This window comes from Hibiscus syriacus, unplaced genomic scaffold, assembly GCF_006381635.1.
Source record: "Hibiscus syriacus cultivar Baekdansim isolate YM2019G1 unplaced genomic scaffold, ASM638163v2 tig00110356_pilon, whole genome shotgun sequence".
Taxonomy (NCBI): domain Eukaryota; kingdom Viridiplantae; phylum Streptophyta; class Magnoliopsida; order Malvales; family Malvaceae; genus Hibiscus; species Hibiscus syriacus.
Window position 1 is genome coordinate 679,543 of NW_024062700.1, and position 17,776 is coordinate 697,318.

At 34.0% G+C, this 17,776-nt stretch overlaps 2 protein-coding genes across 2 annotated transcripts; both read left to right on the forward strand.

Annotated features, from left to right (window-relative positions):
* Positions 1-54: 54 nt before the first annotated feature.
* On the forward strand, positions 55-2,139 carry LOC120121110 (transcription factor bHLH62-like). Its single transcript, XM_039140567.1, has 8 exons — positions 55-841; positions 899-1,107; positions 1,192-1,257; positions 1,345-1,413; positions 1,535-1,606; positions 1,682-1,834; positions 1,948-2,032; positions 2,111-2,139. The coding sequence occupies exons 1-8, from the start codon at positions 55-57 to the stop codon at positions 2,137-2,139; spliced, it is 1,470 nt and encodes a 489-aa protein (XP_038996498.1).
* A 10,730-nt stretch (positions 2,140-12,869) lies between these two features.
* Positions 12,870-15,809, forward strand: LOC120120989 (chloroplast envelope quinone oxidoreductase homolog). Its single transcript, XM_039140477.1, has 4 exons — positions 12,870-13,010; positions 13,456-13,597; positions 14,182-14,273; positions 14,881-15,809. The coding sequence occupies exons 1-4, from the start codon at positions 12,936-12,938 to the stop codon at positions 15,568-15,570; spliced, it is 999 nt and encodes a 332-aa protein (XP_038996408.1). The 5' UTR covers positions 12,870-12,935; the 3' UTR covers positions 15,571-15,809.
* Positions 15,810-17,776: the final 1,967 nt, after the last annotated feature.

Genomic DNA, 17,776 nt, shown 5'->3' on the forward strand with positions numbered 1-17,776 from the left:
AATTAAACCGATTATTTATCTGGATTTTCACATTGAACTAGCTTTTTTAATCAAATGGAGAACCAGTTCTTTGTCAGTGCTCAAGGAATTCCACCGCTCGGACCGCCATTTCACTTCGGGCAGTCCCTATCTTCAGCCATGGAAATTCAAGCTCCGGAGCTGATTTCATCAGATTACGGTCTACAGTTCGAGTCGGGTTCCAGTACCTCCAACGACATATTCATGTTCAGGGAACTGCTGGGCAAGCCGGGGAGCATCGATAACTCCGGCGACATCTCCCCACACCCCTTAATGGCTTCTTCTTCTTCTTACATCAATGGAAACGACAGCACCAACACTTCTTGTTACAGCACCCCGTTGAATTCTCCTCCTAAATTGAACTTGCCGGTGATGGACGGTACGGTCACGGAGAAGCTTCCCGGTTTGGGAAAATCAATGGGGATGAATTCCAGTGTGGCGGATTTCTCGGCCGATCCTGGATTTGCAGAGAGAGCGGCGAAATTCTCTTGTTTCGGAAGCCGGAGTTTCAACGGCCGGACTAGTCAACTCGGACTCAACAACAATTATAATGAAATCTCTGGTTACAGATCTAATCCATCTTCGTCAAATGCCAAGCTACCTCGTGTTTCCAGTAGTCCCTCTTTAAAGGCAATGGCGGCGTCTCATATTGGTTACAAGAGTAATACCCCATTGCAGGATCGATCCGAGTTAGCCAGTTCTCAAGAGGAATCCTCCATTACTAATGGCGATCCTGGTTTCAAAGCTTCGAAAAGGACGAATTCAAGGAAAAGAAAAACGGTTCCCGAAGCAAAAGCAAATCAGAATTCAACATCTCCATCGAAGGTAAACAGATTTCATACAAAAATTGTTTTAGAACTTCCAGTAATCACTAATGTGTCAAATTTCCAGATGACTGAACAAAACGAAGAATCAAAGGAGAAGCGATGCAAGTCAACAGAAAGCAATGGGAACCAAAATGGTTCAGTCAAAACAGAGGAAGAATCAAAAGGAAATGCAAACACAAAACCTCCCGAGCCTCCCAAAGACTACATTCACGTTAGAGCAAGAAGGGGCCAAGCCACTGACAACCATAGTTTAGCTGAACGAGTAAGAATCGTAAAAACCCAGATTTTTTTTGTCCCCTCAATTCAAAGCATTTCGCATCGACTCTATAATCTTTCACTTTATCAGGTCCGTAGAGAGAAAATCAGTGAGAGAATGAAGCTTCTGCAAAATCTTGTTCCTGGGTGCAACAAGGTCTGGAATTTATTAAAAAACGCAGTAAAATAAAATTCATCAATGTAATTCTAAAATATGATGGTGTTTGAATTTTCCAACTTGTAGGTAACCGGAAAAGCCTTAATGCTGGATGAAATCATAAACTACGTTCAATCATTCCAGCGTCAAGTTGAGGTAAAAAAAAAGATTAAACATTTATGGATGAACGTGAGGAGCTTCAATTTCTTAGGATGGAAGTTATTCTTTTTTAAAGGTTTTTGACTTAGTGGTTTTATGAATAATATTTTATTGGCAGTTCCTTTCAATGAAGCTAGCTTCAGTGAATACCGGGGTGGATTTTAAAGTGGATGGTTTAATGCCAAAGGGTGTAAGTCATCAAAATTTATATATAAATGAGTTCAGATCTTTGAAATGTTGAGGATTTACCTTTTTTTTGTTGCAGGTATTTCAATCAAACAACAACAGTTTGACACATCAGATATTCCCAATAGATTCCTCGGCATCACCCATTTTTGGACACCCGACCCACCCAAATCCAGCACCGCATGGGACAGCGACCCATTCCTTAGGGGACCCAAATCAGACTCTACCTCCGGTTATTTCTTTTTATTTGAATTTCACAGTTTTTTTAAACTATAATGTTTAAGCATGTTTGATCCTTTAATTCAACAGTAAAAGATCTAAAGCTTTGCACAATTATGTTTGCAGTACCTAACATTCTGTGAGGGTGACCTGCAAACCATAGTTGAGACGGGGATTGGCCAAAATCAAAGCAGGGCAGAGAATTTCCAGGGTAAGAACAAGTAATTACCTTAAGCGGTAAAATATTTTTTAACATTATTTTTGTATTGAACTGTTGTTTTAAACACAGGGTCAGGTCAGATGAAACTTGAGCTCTAGTAGTGACCATTCGTTCTCCAATCCAAGGCTGCTGTACATACAAAAAAATTTAAAATGGAGCAGGTGCATGAACCACCACGATGCTTAGGTTAAAAAAAGGGGGAGGATTCTTTGCTCTCTTTTTTTATTACCTTTTTTGGGGTTTTGTCAATGGTTTTGTCTTCTTTCTAATTTTCTAATTATCCGATGTAAATTTTGGGTATTTCTGGTCTTATGAGCAAAAAGCACCCACATTTGTAAGATATAATATATTAATTGATGCTAATTTTAATATTTCGTAGCCTACAATTATGATTATGATGAATATATTATAAGAATCTAATCTGAAATTCCAAAAGTATCATTGAACAAAAACTGTAGTGTTAACCAACTCTAATTGTTCGTTGGAGGGCCACCATTTTCATTTTTGGTTAAACTACATATTTAATCACCCATATATTCTTGTAGTTATGTTCTGGTCATCTAACTATTTTGTTTCTTAAATTGTATCTAACGTTTTAATTCTATTTTTTTAAATATCTTTAAAATTTTAACAGTGATATTGACGTATCACCATAAAGTAATGTCATATTCATCTCATATTTATTATTAAATAGTTGATAGTCTTAAAATATATATTACTTATCATGTTCATCTCATATTTATAAAAAAAGAGTTAAACTAAATATTTATGATACAGTAATTTTCAATTTTTCTTTGATATAAAAATAATAATAAAGAAGGTTCTGTGCCTTTTTCATATCTTTTTACAGTGACAAAAATAAAAACAATTGAAGTCAAGACAGTGCTCAGATTCTCGGGTGAATTCACGAGATAATGTTCTCGATTTTTTTTTCACGATATGGTGCACATCCCAGATTAATTGCTGGGATGGGGTGAATTCTACAGTGATGCCATAGGACGCCATGCAATCCAGGCGATCTTGTAGGACGCCATGCAATCCAGGCGACATACGGGAACGTACGAGCCAATGCCAATGGTTCTGGTTCTCCCCATGCATACGAGCCATACGAGTGCGAGCCATGCGAGGTGGCCATGCAGTGGAATAGAGAGGTCGTTCTCCCCATGCGAGGTCCCCATGCATACGAGCCATACGAGTGCGAGCCATGCGAGGTGGCCATGCAGTGGAATAGATGCATACGAGCCATACGAGTGCGAGCCATGCGAGGTGGCCATGCAGTGGAATAGAGAGGTCGTTCTCCCCATGCGAGGTCCCCATGCATACGAGCCATACGAGTGCGAGCCATGCGAGGTGGCCATGCAGTGGAATGGTGGCCATGCAGTGGAATAGGAGAGAGGTCGCCATGCAGCCTAGGCGACCTTGTAGGTCGCCATGTAGTCCCGGCGACCTTATAGGTCGCCATGTAGTCCCGGCGACCTTATAGGTCGCCATGTAGTCCCGGCGCCATTCCCATCGTCCATTCACATGCAGCCCCATCATCCATTCACATGCAGCCCCATCATCCATTCCTTCACGTGTGCATGCTGCATGCCTACGGCTCCCAATGAAACCATGTGAACCATTGCTGCATGCATGTGAAATAATTGGTACAATAATTGAAGCTGCAATTGTACAATTATTGGTGAAATAATTAAGGCAGTCGGTTGGTGAAATAATTGAGGCAGCCGGTTATAAAAGAAAGAAAGAAAGGGAGAAGAGATTGTAGAAGAAAGGGAGAAGTGATTGCAGCCGAGAAAGAAAGAAAGGGAGAAAGGAAAGAAAGAAAGAAAGGGAGAAAGGAAAGTAAGAAGAATTCGAAAGGGAGATAAGGTAAATTTTTTGTATTTAAATTAGTTTATTATTATAAATGTTTAATTTGTTAGTTTAGGGTTTAGGGTAAACAAAAAGCAGCTAATTAGTTTGTTAGTTTAGGGTTATATGATTGTTAGTTTAAGTTATAGTATACATAAATTAAAAAATATTTAATTAGTATATGTTTGATAGTTATATAGTTAAAAAATAATTAATTAGTTTGTATTGTTAATAGTTAGTTATATAAAAAATTATTTAATTAGTTTGTGTTAGTTAAATAGTTAAGTTATATTTGTTTGTTGAATTTATTATATAAAAATTAGGTAGTAAGTTTATTAGTAGTATATTATAATGAAAAAATAGTTTATTAGTTAGTTTTAGTTATATAGAAGAATATTTTATTAGTTGTTTAAGGGTTTAGCGTTTACGTTTAACTTATATTTTAAAAAGTTTAGTTTGTTAGTTTATTAGTTTATTATATTATAATCTATTATTAAAGTTTAGTGTTGTAAATTAGTTAGTTAGTTTATATTAGATTATATTAAATGATTTTTTAAATATTGTTGTTTAATTTTTTTTACAGATTCATTCCAATGGCTGACCAAATTCCACTGTTGAGGCTTGACAATGAACATATTTCAAGTCATTTGGGAATAATGGTGAATAAAATATTTGTTTAATGAATTATAATTAATAAATATTTGAATATTATTTTATGATTGTGATAATTTTTTTGAAATATTTAATTGTAGGAGGACGAGCAGCGAGTCCTTCGTCTTCGACTACATAAAGTGCCCAAGCCACACCCACTAATAGAAGAAAATTTGCAAGAGGCTGGATTTTGGTATATCACATTTGTGCGAGATTACAAGTTGGTCCCAGGTTTGATCAGTGCGTTGATTGAACGTTGGAGACCAGAAACGCACACGTTTCATTTGCCGTGTGGCGAATGCACGATAACTTTGGAGGATGTGGCAATGCAACTCGGGGTCCAAACTAATGGGATGCCGGTGGTAATGTCACATGAGTTTAATAAGGTGGAACAACTTTGCAACTTGTTTCTTGGGAAAGCGCCCGTACCACCAGAGTGTAAAGGGTGGCGGGTGAGGTTGTCATGGTTGAAGAATGAATTTCAACTTCAATCAAATAGTACGGAGCACGAAATTATATATGCAACACGAGCGTATATATTACAATTGATTGGGGGAATTTTGATGCCTGATAAATCCGGTAGTTATGTTCACACTCAGTATCTTCTTTTTTTAACAAATTTTGAGAATTGTAGGCAATATAGCTGGGGTTCAGCGATATTGGCGTTCTTGTATCGTGAGATGTGCAAGGCGTCATTAGTCGTGAATGATAATAATACAGTAGAAATCGGTGGATGTCTATTGCTGCTACAATCATGGGCTTGGCATAGACTTCCGTTTTTGACACCGATTAGTCGGACTGCGGTTGACTTTCCACTTGCCGGAAGGTAATATGAATCCTCTATTTTAATATAAAATATTAATTAAAAAATATTTATTTTGATTAAAATTATTGAACAAAATGTCTCTATTTTTGTTTTGATTGATATACAGATGGAGGCATAAAATTGAAGGCACAGGGTTGGTGCACAACAACATTAAAGAGTTCAGGTTGAAGATCGACATTAAGGCCAAAAAGGAGGTATGCATAATTTGTATTTTTTAATTATTATTTAAATTAACTATATTATCTGATTTAAATAAATTTTATTGTTTTTGTAATTTTACAGTTTAATTGGAGACCATACATGAATGAAGAATTATTTGCGTTGATACCGCACGATATTTTAGATGGGTTTCAATATTGGTGTGCTGTTACACCATTGATCAATTTTGCTTTTGTTGAGATCCAATTTGGGGATAGAGTGCTGAGGCAATTCCACTTCCACCAACCTATTCCGCGGAGTCCATGGGATCATGACCTCCTCCAAACTTAGATGGTCGTCGTCCAGTGAATTGGGTTGAGACGCATGACGAACTGCACAGATTTGATGGTCGTCGTAAAGAAAGCGTTAATTGGGTTGAGAAGCATGCAACCTACATTAATGCTTGGAACAATAGGGCTTCATTCATGCCAACTCTTGACGCCATTCAAGACGACGACTTTAATTTTGAGACTTCGGCTTACCTTGCTTATTTTTTGGATAATGGAAAGCCGTTCCTCACAACAATAGTAGAGAGGCGACAATTTTTGAGGTTTAAGAAAAGATTTGGTAAAGCTGAATACTCTCTACCGAGTGGGAGTGGGAGTTCATCTCTACAAACTGAAGCGGAAATGACCGATGTGGATAATAGCGCACCACAATCGTTGCATCACGCAGTTGATGATTCTACTGGCCCGGCATACATACCAGAGTTTGTGCAGCCTGAGGCACCCATCTATTCTCCTACGTTTTCGTCGACGTATGACTTTGAACACATGACAGTTCAAATACCCCCAATGAATGAGGGGGATGGGTACAATACTCCTGAGCCACAACGGCCACAACGTATCAGACGTCCGCCCCGACATTATCATTCAACAACACCCCGACATCGACAACAATTGTAAACTCGTTTGCTATTTATTACAAATTATTTATTGAAATTAGACTACTTTTTTTACCTTAACAATGATTTTTAGTATCAAATCATTACTAGTATCATCAATTGCACCTCCACCAAAAATATTTTCGTCGCCGCCCAAAACGGGTTCTTCAGTTTCTTCATCTTCGCTTGAATCATCATGAATTTCTCCCCATCGATTTTCAGCGTCAATATCAACAACCAATTCCGGTATGTTTCTCGTCTCATACTCTGCTGCTATAGATGTCCCCCCGACTTCATTTACACTTTCCAATAGTGCCATAAAACTGTTCGGGAACCTGTATGTCGGCTCCTCAAACTGACTATATAAAGCCATTTCAGATGGATTTTGAGCCACACCTCTTGATGACCCAGGAACATCACATATGTTACGCACATCAACAAATAATTCAATAACTGCTATATTGGTTGACTCATGTAATCCAACCATGGTTCCAATATCATCATCTTCTTCAAGTGGAACTGCAGCATATCTGACTGGGTTAGAGCATATCATAAACCTATACCTCAAACCATCCACTGCAGCTCGAATTTTTCTTTCTATCTTATGCTTCATTTCTATAAATGTGATGTCTTTTTTGAACATCATATTTATTGGTTTTTCAGACTGAAAAACTACTCCGACCTCATTTTCCATAATCTGTCCATTATAATGGACAATCGTGAAAAAGTTGTTGCTCATTTTCTCTACAAATAAAAAAATAAATTAATTTAGATTAAAAAATTAGATAAGATAATTTCATAAATTATTAAATATAATATAATATACTATTATATTAATGATCAAATAAAAGTTATTATTTAACTTGATTGATTGCTTACTAATAAACCTAATAATGATTTGATAATTACTATTAATCTAATGATTTGATATTTAATGATTTAATAATATATGATTTAGTCATAATCACTAATAATTATTTATTATAAATATTTAATGATTTAGATTTGATACTAATCATTTAGTAATTATTACTAATAATAATGATTAGTTTGATAATATTTTTTTTTTTAAAATATCAAACAAATTTGTTAGGCAAAACTGTCGAGATAATGTTCTCAAAATAATTATTTCGCGAGATAATGCGTTGTCCGGATTATTTCATTCAATTAATTTTACTTCTTACTAATATACACATACAATGTAAATTAAACAAAATATTTTTTAAACAACACTAAATATTTTAAACACAATATTTTTTAAAACGGAAATTATCTCGCACAAATTAGTTTTATAAATCTAATATAAACTTACTAACTAACTAATTTACACATACACAACAACAAAAAATGGACAACAAAAATAATAAATTACTCACGTCTTTATGCCTTCTTCCTTTACTTTCTTTTCCTGCCTTGTTTCTTTCTTCGAATCAATCTGTACGTGGGCAAATATTGTAAAATAATGTCATGTATGTGTAAACAAAATATTTATTTAAACAACAATAGCTCCCACAAATTAATTTTATATAATCTAATATATTATATACCTTAAAGTAATAAACTATTTCTTTATTATAATATAACTTAGTTAAAATAACAAACTAATTAAGCACTAATTAATTTTATTATAATATAACTTCAACTTCAACGAACAACCTAATATACGTTTAAAGACACTAACAAATTAATTAATATTTTTTATATTTAATAACTTAAACTAAGAAACTAATTAACTAATTTTTTATATAATATAATATATAACTTAAACTAATAAACTAATATAATATAACTTAAACTTACAAACTAATAATTTATACTAACAAACTAATTAACTAGATTTTAGTTTTAAGTTGCACCCGAAACTAACAAACTAATAATTTCATATAATAAACTAAATTAAACAATAAAAAAATTACCTCAACTATGTTTGAGCCTTTATCTTCTTTTCTTCTTCTTCCTTTTATTTCTCTCGGCAAAATTTATATGTGCTGGTTCTGCTTGTGCTTCTACCCTATACCCCATATCCTTTATAAAACAACTGAGCGTTAACTATTGAGCATTGAAAGGCTCACAGCTAAATTAACGCTGCAATAACGTAATTATAGATGCAACACATACAGGTACGGGTGCAGGAATCTCTGAGCTATGAGCTATGATGCAACGCATACATGCAAGCTATGAGCTATGATGCAACGCATGCATGCAGCAGGACCTTGGTCGCCGAGACTCCATGGCGACCACCGTGACCATCCCCTCCCCATGCATTCCCACCCCATGCATTCCCACGTCCAATGCACCATCCCCTCCCCCATGCATTCCCACCCCATGCATTCCCACGTCCCATGCATCCCCTCCCCCATGCATTCCCACATCCCATGTTGATCCCTCCCCCATGCATTCCCACCCCATGCATCCCCTCCCCCATGCATTCCCACGTCCCATGTTGATTGCATGCATCCCCTCCCCCATGCACGTCCCATGTTGATTGCATGTCCCACCCATGTTGATTGCATGGCCCTATTCTGTAATACACACAGGTCGCCCGGATGCCATGGCGACCTCCAAGGTCGCCCGGATGCCATGGCGACCTCCAAGGTCGCCCGGATGCCATGGCGACCTCCAAGACCACTGTAGAATTCACCCCATCCCAGCAATTAATCTGGGATGTGCACCATATCGTGAAAAAAAAAATCGAGAACATTATCTCGTGAATTCACCCCAGATTCTCACTAATTTATTTATTTAAATGTCCCATCTTTGAAATTTATGAAAAATAATTAAAAGGATAAACTACATCAATAGTCACTAATGTTTGGGATAGTGATTATTTTCACTATTGATGTTTTAAAAATCATAAATCAATCACTAACGTTATCGTTTATTATAAATTGATCCCTCGACGTTATCGGTCGTTGTTGTAAGTGATGGAAAATTGACATGTACCGTTAAATGTTTACCTGGCCGGTTAACTGCTTACGACCAATCACTAATTCAATGAAAGTTGTTGACCTTTTTTATAGAAATTACTTATTCTTCCCCTTTCCTTCTTCACAACTCATTCTTCACTCTTTCTTCTACTTCTTCACAACCCATTCTTTACTCTCCCGTTTCTCCTTCACTGCATTCATCATTTGTCTTAGTTTCAGATCCCAAAACAAATAATTATTTTTGTTTAATTTACACATTTATCACCAAAAACACAAAGGGTAAAAAATTATAATGATATCTTCTCCTTCACCGCCATAGCTTTATCATCATCTTTTCGGCGGCGTCATTACATGTCCACCGTCCGACCGAGAAACATTGTCGAGTTTAATGGTACAAATCGTCACCATCGCTGAGCTATAGAACCCTCGTTTGCTTACAGACAACTTTCTCATTAACTGACCAAGTTTCGTCGGCTGCCATTAAATACCCCCACGAAATCCATAGCTTTTCATCAACCCGTTCAAATTCTTCTTCCATTTTTCCAAATTCAATCACTTTCTCTCAAAACTAACTAACAATTTCCTTCAATGGAATCATCATTTGCACAAACCCCAAACCCAAATCACAGTCCCCTTCCTCGATTTAATTTTCTTGTCCCACGCTTTCACTTGTTTCACCACTTTTCTCTCAAAATATCGCAACCTAAAACCATAAGATCAAGGGAAAAATCTGGGTTTCGATCGTTTGATCGAGGAGAAAGAAGACAAGTTGAGAGTTCATAGAAAAGACGTGGAGAAATTGATGGAAAATCTGGGGATTTTCTGCACCAAAATAACTGAGAAACTGAGTGAATCATTTGGGCCAAATGAAAAATATGGGGAAGAAGAAGGGAGAGGAGAAGAAAAGTAATTTCCATAAAAGGCCAGTTTTCATTGAATTAGTGATTGATCAACGGGCCATGTAAGCATTTAACCGACCAAGTAAGCATTTAACGATACAGTTCAACTTTCTGTCACCAACAATGATATTGTTAACATTGAATGATTGATTTGTAATAACGGTAGTGATTGATTTATGATTTTTGAAATATCAATAATGAAAATAAATTCTAACTCAAATATTAGTGACTATTGATGTAGTTTACCCGAATTAAAATAAGTACAAATACCTCAAATTCAAATGACATAACTTTTACCACCTCTCAAAAATATAGTTTTAATTTGCAGCTTTAATTGTAATTTTCATTTTATTTAATTCAAGGACTCTATTATTGCTATGCAGATTAGTGGTTTTTTAATTACAAGTAAAGATGCTTTTGGAGTTGTGTTTTTGTTTTACGTGTTGGGTTCTGTAAAATAAAATAGCGATGGGAAGATGTTCATGTGACAGTTTTTGCCGCTGAAAAGTTTAAATTAGGGCGATAAATGAGACGAGATAGATCGCGAGTTACTCGAAATTGATTCGATTAAGGCTCGATAAATACTCGGATCGAATGGACTCGATTCGATCTCGACTCGAATTCTTAACGAGCCGAAACAAACTACTTGATACTCGACTCAAAAAGCTCGTGAGTAGCTCGAAAATATAATATATTAATATTTTGTTTTTTAAAAAATAAATTATTACTAATATTAACATTTATGTGTTGATTTTTTTTTAAAATACAATAAGATTTTCATGTATTTAAGGTTCAGGTTCGAGTTTAAGTTTGAAGATTCAATCTTGTTAAGTTTAAGAATTTTTTTCTTCATTTCGAGCTTTTTCGAACTGCTCACGAGCTTCAGTTCAGGATTTCGAGTTCGAGTCAAGCTTAAAAATTTTAAGCTCGCAAGTTTTCGAGTCGAGTTCCATTTCAAAATTTTCGAATCAAATCAAGTTCAGCAATACTCGAACTCTACTCGACTGTTGTACACCCCTAGTTCAAACCCAAATTGTTTGCGACGTGTGTACGGACTAGTTTTATTTTAGGTAAACTATATCAATAACCATTTAACTATTTATTCCTTTTACTTTAAGTACTATTCTTTTAATACTTTCAATCAGATCACTTAATTATTTAATGGATGTCAATCAAGTCACTTGCCATTAATATTTAATAAAAGTGTTGACGTGACAGTTAATAAAATTAATCATAAAAATATATAAATATATTTTGATTTGTACATTTAAACATTTTTAATTAAAATATAAATCTATTTTAAATACCAATTTATACAAAAAAAAAATTAAGATTATGTATAATCATTTGACAGAAATATTTTATTCATACATTTATATTTTTTGTATATTTTATTTTTGATAAAAATAAAATTATTAATTAAATTAAAAACCTTAATTTAAAATTTTATAAAAATCATTAAATTATATATATGAAAAAAAGTTAAATGTAGTTTAAAAGTTATAAAAATCTTAAATTTAATTTCTTTTAATCTTATATAAACTAATATTTAAAATATATAATATTTATTTAACTACTAACTAAATGTAAGATTACTTGAATTTTGTTGTTCTCCCATATATTTAATTATTAAACTTTAGTATAAAACATATACTATTGAGTATCACTTGCCACAAATGTTGAGTATGGCTCAATGGCATAAAATTGAATTTTATTAACAAAGAATGCTTTCGAACTTTGGCATATTGAAAGCAATGCCAGAATCAACAACCCCAACCAAGGATAGGTTTGTCATTTGGGTTTAATACATTTATTATATCGAAAAGCTTATTAAGGTTTTTAAAAAATAATTTTTAAAATTATGGTTAAAAGAATTTTTAAAAGTAATCTTTAAAAATATAGTCTAAAATTTAGCTGTTTGGATTATTGTTAGAAAACGAGTATAAAAAATATTCATTATATGTATTATGTTATAAATTAAAAACATTAAATTTAAATTATATTTACATTTATTAATACTACGAAATATAAAATATGTCACTTAAATTATAATAAAAATATAAAAAATATTTTAAGATAACTCATTAATTATATTTTTATAAATAAAATATTTTATTAAGAAAAAATATATTATCAATACTTTTTAATACATGGATATAAGATATTTTATTAATATTTTGAATTTTATTTACTTTAAATAATTAAAAAAAGTTATTATTTAATAAATTATTTTTAAGGAGGTTAATATTAAATAATTAAAATAAAATATAAATAAATAATTGAGTATAACTCATATATTAATAAAGGTAAAATTATAATTTGTTCTCAAATGTAAAGTTAAAAATAAAAAAATTACAAATTCTAACTTTTACTATTAGTTTGAAACCATCATTTTCATTGTATTTTATTTTATTTTTTATGTATTTGATATTAATTTTAGGGTTAAAATAAACTTTTTTTTAACTAAAATAACGTTTAAAATATTATGGAGGGTAAGTCCGTCATATTGTGAAAGTGGTCCCATTTGGATGTTTGGTGATCAGCGCTAGCGCTTAACAACAATATATAGATAGATCCAAAGTACGGTATCCAAGCAGCAAAGTACACTCTACCCTCTAATTTCCTTTAAACAAAGCTTTCTGTTTATCTTCTCCAATTCATGAACAAAATGGCTGAAAATCTGATTCATGCCCTTCAATATAGCGGCTATGGCGGAGGCGCTGCTGGTTTGAAGGTGATTCTACTTCATTCTCACCATATATTGTTCTTTAGCTTTTGGTAGTATTTATCTTATATTTTTCTGGATTGAGGTATTAGTTCGTTTTTATGTGGACGAAATTTTGGTCAAGGTTTGTTAATCTAGTGCTTAGATTGATATTCTCTCTTTGAATTCAAAATTCTATTGTTTAAATCTGTGATTGAAATGATTTGAATGAGGGTCGTGAGGCATTAGGAAAGTGGAAATTTCAAGAATGGAAAGAAATTCGGGATTCTCTTTTCGGAATTAAATTTCCAGAAAAGGGTTTGAAAATGAGAGGTTAATTTTTGACAGGGAAGCGTTAGCCCTTTATTTGGAAATGAAAATTTTTCTCCAGTATTTTTTTGATCGATATAAACTTGAAAATTTATTGCCAGTGACTTGGTGTTATAACGGCTGTGATTTTTTACGACTGTTACAGCATGTTGAAGTTCCAATCCCTACTCCAAGTCAAGGAGAAGTTTTGCTTAAACTGGAGGCAACTAGTCTAAACCCAGTTGACTGGAAAATTCAGAAAGGGATGCTGCGCCCATTTTTACCTAGAAAATTCCCCCACATACCTGGTACTTTATTTGTTTTCTCCTTTTGACTGTTTCCGTTTTGAAATATTCTTCCGACTCTTTCATTTTTACTTGGCTAGTGGTATTTGTATTTAATTAACATCATCTGTTAAGTATAAGTTGCACAATTCTATGAAATCTGGGTTTGTAGTAGTGATATGTCAAATTCCGGAAGAGTTTTTTTTTTTGAAAAATGATTTATTTAATGTTTTGCTGGATCATTCTATGTTGTAATCAAATTTGCGTTTATGTACATTTCCTGGTTTTGCTTTAGCGGCAATTGTTAATGGAAAAACGTGTCGATTTGTTAACCAAGTCTATCATTAAAGAACATAATTTGTCTATAAGTGAAGGGATATTGATACAGCCTTGAAGACTTATTATCATTTTTCTTTGTCATGAATTCAACGTTTTAAAACATGAGAATTTGGTATCCCAAAAGAAAAGTTGGCTAGTTATATACTGCATGCAAGTTATATTAAAAGAATCCAACTCTAAATTATCAGTAAGCTTTGCAATTTTCTTTCTGTTGATATTTGGATTCCCTGTTTTTAGTCATTGGCTAAAGTTTTTTTCCCCTTGTACAGCTACTGATGTAGCAGGAGAAGTCATAAAGGTTGGACCAGGAGTCACGAATTACAAAGATGGGGATAAGGTTGTGGGCATGCTTAATCATTTTGTAAGTTCTCATTCTCAACTAGCATGCCATTAATCATTCTGAGAACAATCAGAAATGATATTTCTTCATGATGAGTGGAGAAGCACTAGCTTTTACTAGAGTGATCGGTAACAATTTAGAAAGTTGTTGATGTTTTTGGGTATTAGCTCAAGCAATTAATTGTGTTTGGATTAATCAAAGCAAATGAAGCCAGCGTGTCATGTCATCACCAGAACTTGAAACCCTGAAGTAACCTTTTTAATGGTAAACCTTTCTTTGAAAACTTTTGGCTTTCCGTTTTTTGGTTATATTGATAGTGACGGTTGAGAGAAACATATGTATGTGTGATGTTTCACTGGCCTATTTGTTGGTTCAATCTGTAGGAACATCCTGAAATGCCAGATTTTATTACAACTAAATTTCCATATTGAGTCATATCATGTTTAGAATGCAACCATCCTTCGTCGGTATGACTCATTTCTGAGAAATGATTTATTCTTATCATTTGGCCATTTAGTGGGGGGAGAAACCTAGATATTGTTATTGCAGGCCAATGGTATGGTGAATTTACCACCAATTCAGTGTATCATGTCAGTTATTATGGTTATGATTATTTTTGCAATGATAGAGTGGAGGTGGACTAGCTGAATTTGCTGTGGTTAAGGAGAGTTTGGCAGTTGCAAGGCCTCCAGAAGTATCAGCTGCTGAAGGTGCAGGCTTGCTTGTTGCTGGTCTCACAGCTCACCAGGCACTCACCCAATCCGCTGGGATCAAGCTTGATGGAAGTGGCCAGCAAGTAAATCTTCTGATTACTGCTGCTTCAGGTGGTGTAGGTCAATATGCAGTTCAACTGGCAAAGCTTGGAAACACACATGTGACAGCCACTTGTGGGGCTCGTAATATGGATCTAGTCAAGAGCCTTGGAGCAGATGAGGTTCTTGACTACAAAACTCCTGAAGGGGCGGCTCTGAAGAGCCCCTCTGGTCGCAAATATGATGCAGTGATCCACTGTGCAATGGGCATTCCTTGGTCTACTTTTGAGCCTAATCTGAGTGCAAACGGAAAGGTAATAGATATAACACCTGGTCCTAGTGCTTTGCTAACTTTTGCTATGAAAAAGCTTACCTTGTCAAAGAAGCAGCTGGTTCCACTGCTTATGAAACCTAAGAAGGAAAACCTTGAGTATCTTGTAAACTTGGTGAAAGAAGGGAAGCTTAAAACAGTAATTGATTCAAAGTATCCCCTAGGTAAGGCTGAAGAAGCATGGGCTAAGATCATGGATGGTCATGCCACTGGTAAGATAATTGTGGAGCCTTAAATGTCACTTGTAAGCAATTAAACAATGATGCTTGGAGGTGATGTTGCCGGCAGTTGGTCGGGTTTCGGTATCGATTGCTGATAATGCTATGGATATTCAGGATTTGTGGACTTTGTTATTGAAAATTATGTTTACTAAATGTATGTTGAAGACTACACTTCAGACGTGGTTGCAATTATTTTTTTTCTTTTTTGTGTTGTAAGCTTTGTATCCACATATATTCCTACTTGTTTTCTGGATGACAATTTGCACAATGGTGTTGAAATGTCGAGGGGCCTGGACTTGTACACGTTTTCACTGTGCTCAGCAGTTGGCTCAAATGATAGGGGCCATAACTTGTACTAAGCCTAATCGTAATTATTTGGTAAGGCAAAAAATAATTATTTTATTATGATCTGTTATCTACAAAAACGTAAAACTTCATATTATTTTCCTTATAAAAATTATAAACATATAGAATTATATTATTTTATCAATAATAGTTTATTTATTTATTTTATAGATTACAGATCGAGTTATTTAAAAATCTAAAAAAGTTGTTTATAGTATTATACCCATAATTATAATAAAGTTGAACGAGAGTTGGAAGACACTAAAAACTTCAAATAAAAATGATGTAGAAATTTTGGTCTTTATAAATAAAATCTAAAATCTAAACTGAATATTAAAATAGTTGAAAGATTTCTTAAGTATTTAAACCTATGTTTACTCAACTTAATTAAAGTTGTCCATTGTTCGAACCAACTTACTTTAGCAATTAAAGGAATCTTTGTTATTCTTAGAGGTTACGGGTTCAAGCACCAGCAGCTACAGCAGGGTGATTGAGCGTTAATTGTCAAATGGTTGAGAACATTTAAAATACATACTACTTTGTAATCACGTTAGCTTAATAATTTTTTTAAAGTTTTCCGTTACCTTTCTTTTACCCTAACTTTGTTTTTGCCGTCAGTTGTTTACCCTAACTTTGTCTTTCAATAATCCAATTTCATGACTAATTCATTGCTTCAATTCATATTCATAAACGAAAACGTGAGTTATTCCACTAAATGAAGGTGAAGGAGGTAAACAATTGACGGTAAAAAAGTTTAGGGTAGAGCAAGTTGACAGAAAACTTTGGCTAAGTTGAGTAAAATTCATTGATACACGTGACATTAAATTATATAAGGGTACATAAAAGGGGTAAAAGATTTTTTTTTGGTCGAACCGTGGCCTAGTGAGGGTAAATCAAATGTTATTAGCAAAAACAAAGTATATTCGTTAATTTAAGCACGTGGGATGTCTAGTGTGGGGATATCAGAATAATGCCAAAGTGATTTCTCGAATTCCCAATGAGATTACACACATGGAACCTTCGTCCCACTGCGAATCATGGAGTTCCGCACCACCACCACCACTTCTCGATCCCCCACCATTTTGATTTTCTTGCTTGGTTTTTCAGATTTTGGTTAACAATTAGTGTTGTAAGAGCAAGAAGCGGAGTATGAAGAATTACAAGACTAAGAATTATCCACACTTTGTGCTTGCGAAGCTTAGTTTTATGATCATCACGTTAATTTTTTTTGTGTGATAACAGAGAAGAAGCAGGCTAAGAAGAAACATAAAAAATAAATTGTGGGAATACTTTATTCAACATGAGGCTGATGCAAAGATTCTTGGCTCCATCACCTTCACCATGGTTAAATCAACTTGTTTGTTACTCGAATAGCTTATGACTTGAACCACATATGTTTGATCTGCAATGATTGAATTCATAGTACTGAGATCGACTTTCTGGTCAAGTTTGAATCATGTTCGAATTCATATCGAAACTTGGGGTAATAAATCGATTAAAGTAATCAGTTTTGATTCAAGTTTCGATTAAAGTAATCATCGGTTATATTTACTTTACTTTTATGAAGATTCTTATCTCGAAAACCTATTAGTCTATCACACTACAGGCCTGCTTTAGACTCACTTGCAACTAGGATTCATCTCTCATGAACATCAATTTTGATCGAAGCATTCACTAGGATTTGTTAAACTTTGTAAATGAATTATCTTCTGAAATCCTACTTATATTGTTGTGTTCGTTTATCATAAGGAAACAATGATGTTTAATATCATCTTATTTTTTTCAATTATTTAGTTTCTTCCCTTAATATTGAAAAGATAATTCATTAAAATGACAGTCAACAAATTGCGAGCCAACGTCCCAACTACTAAAATA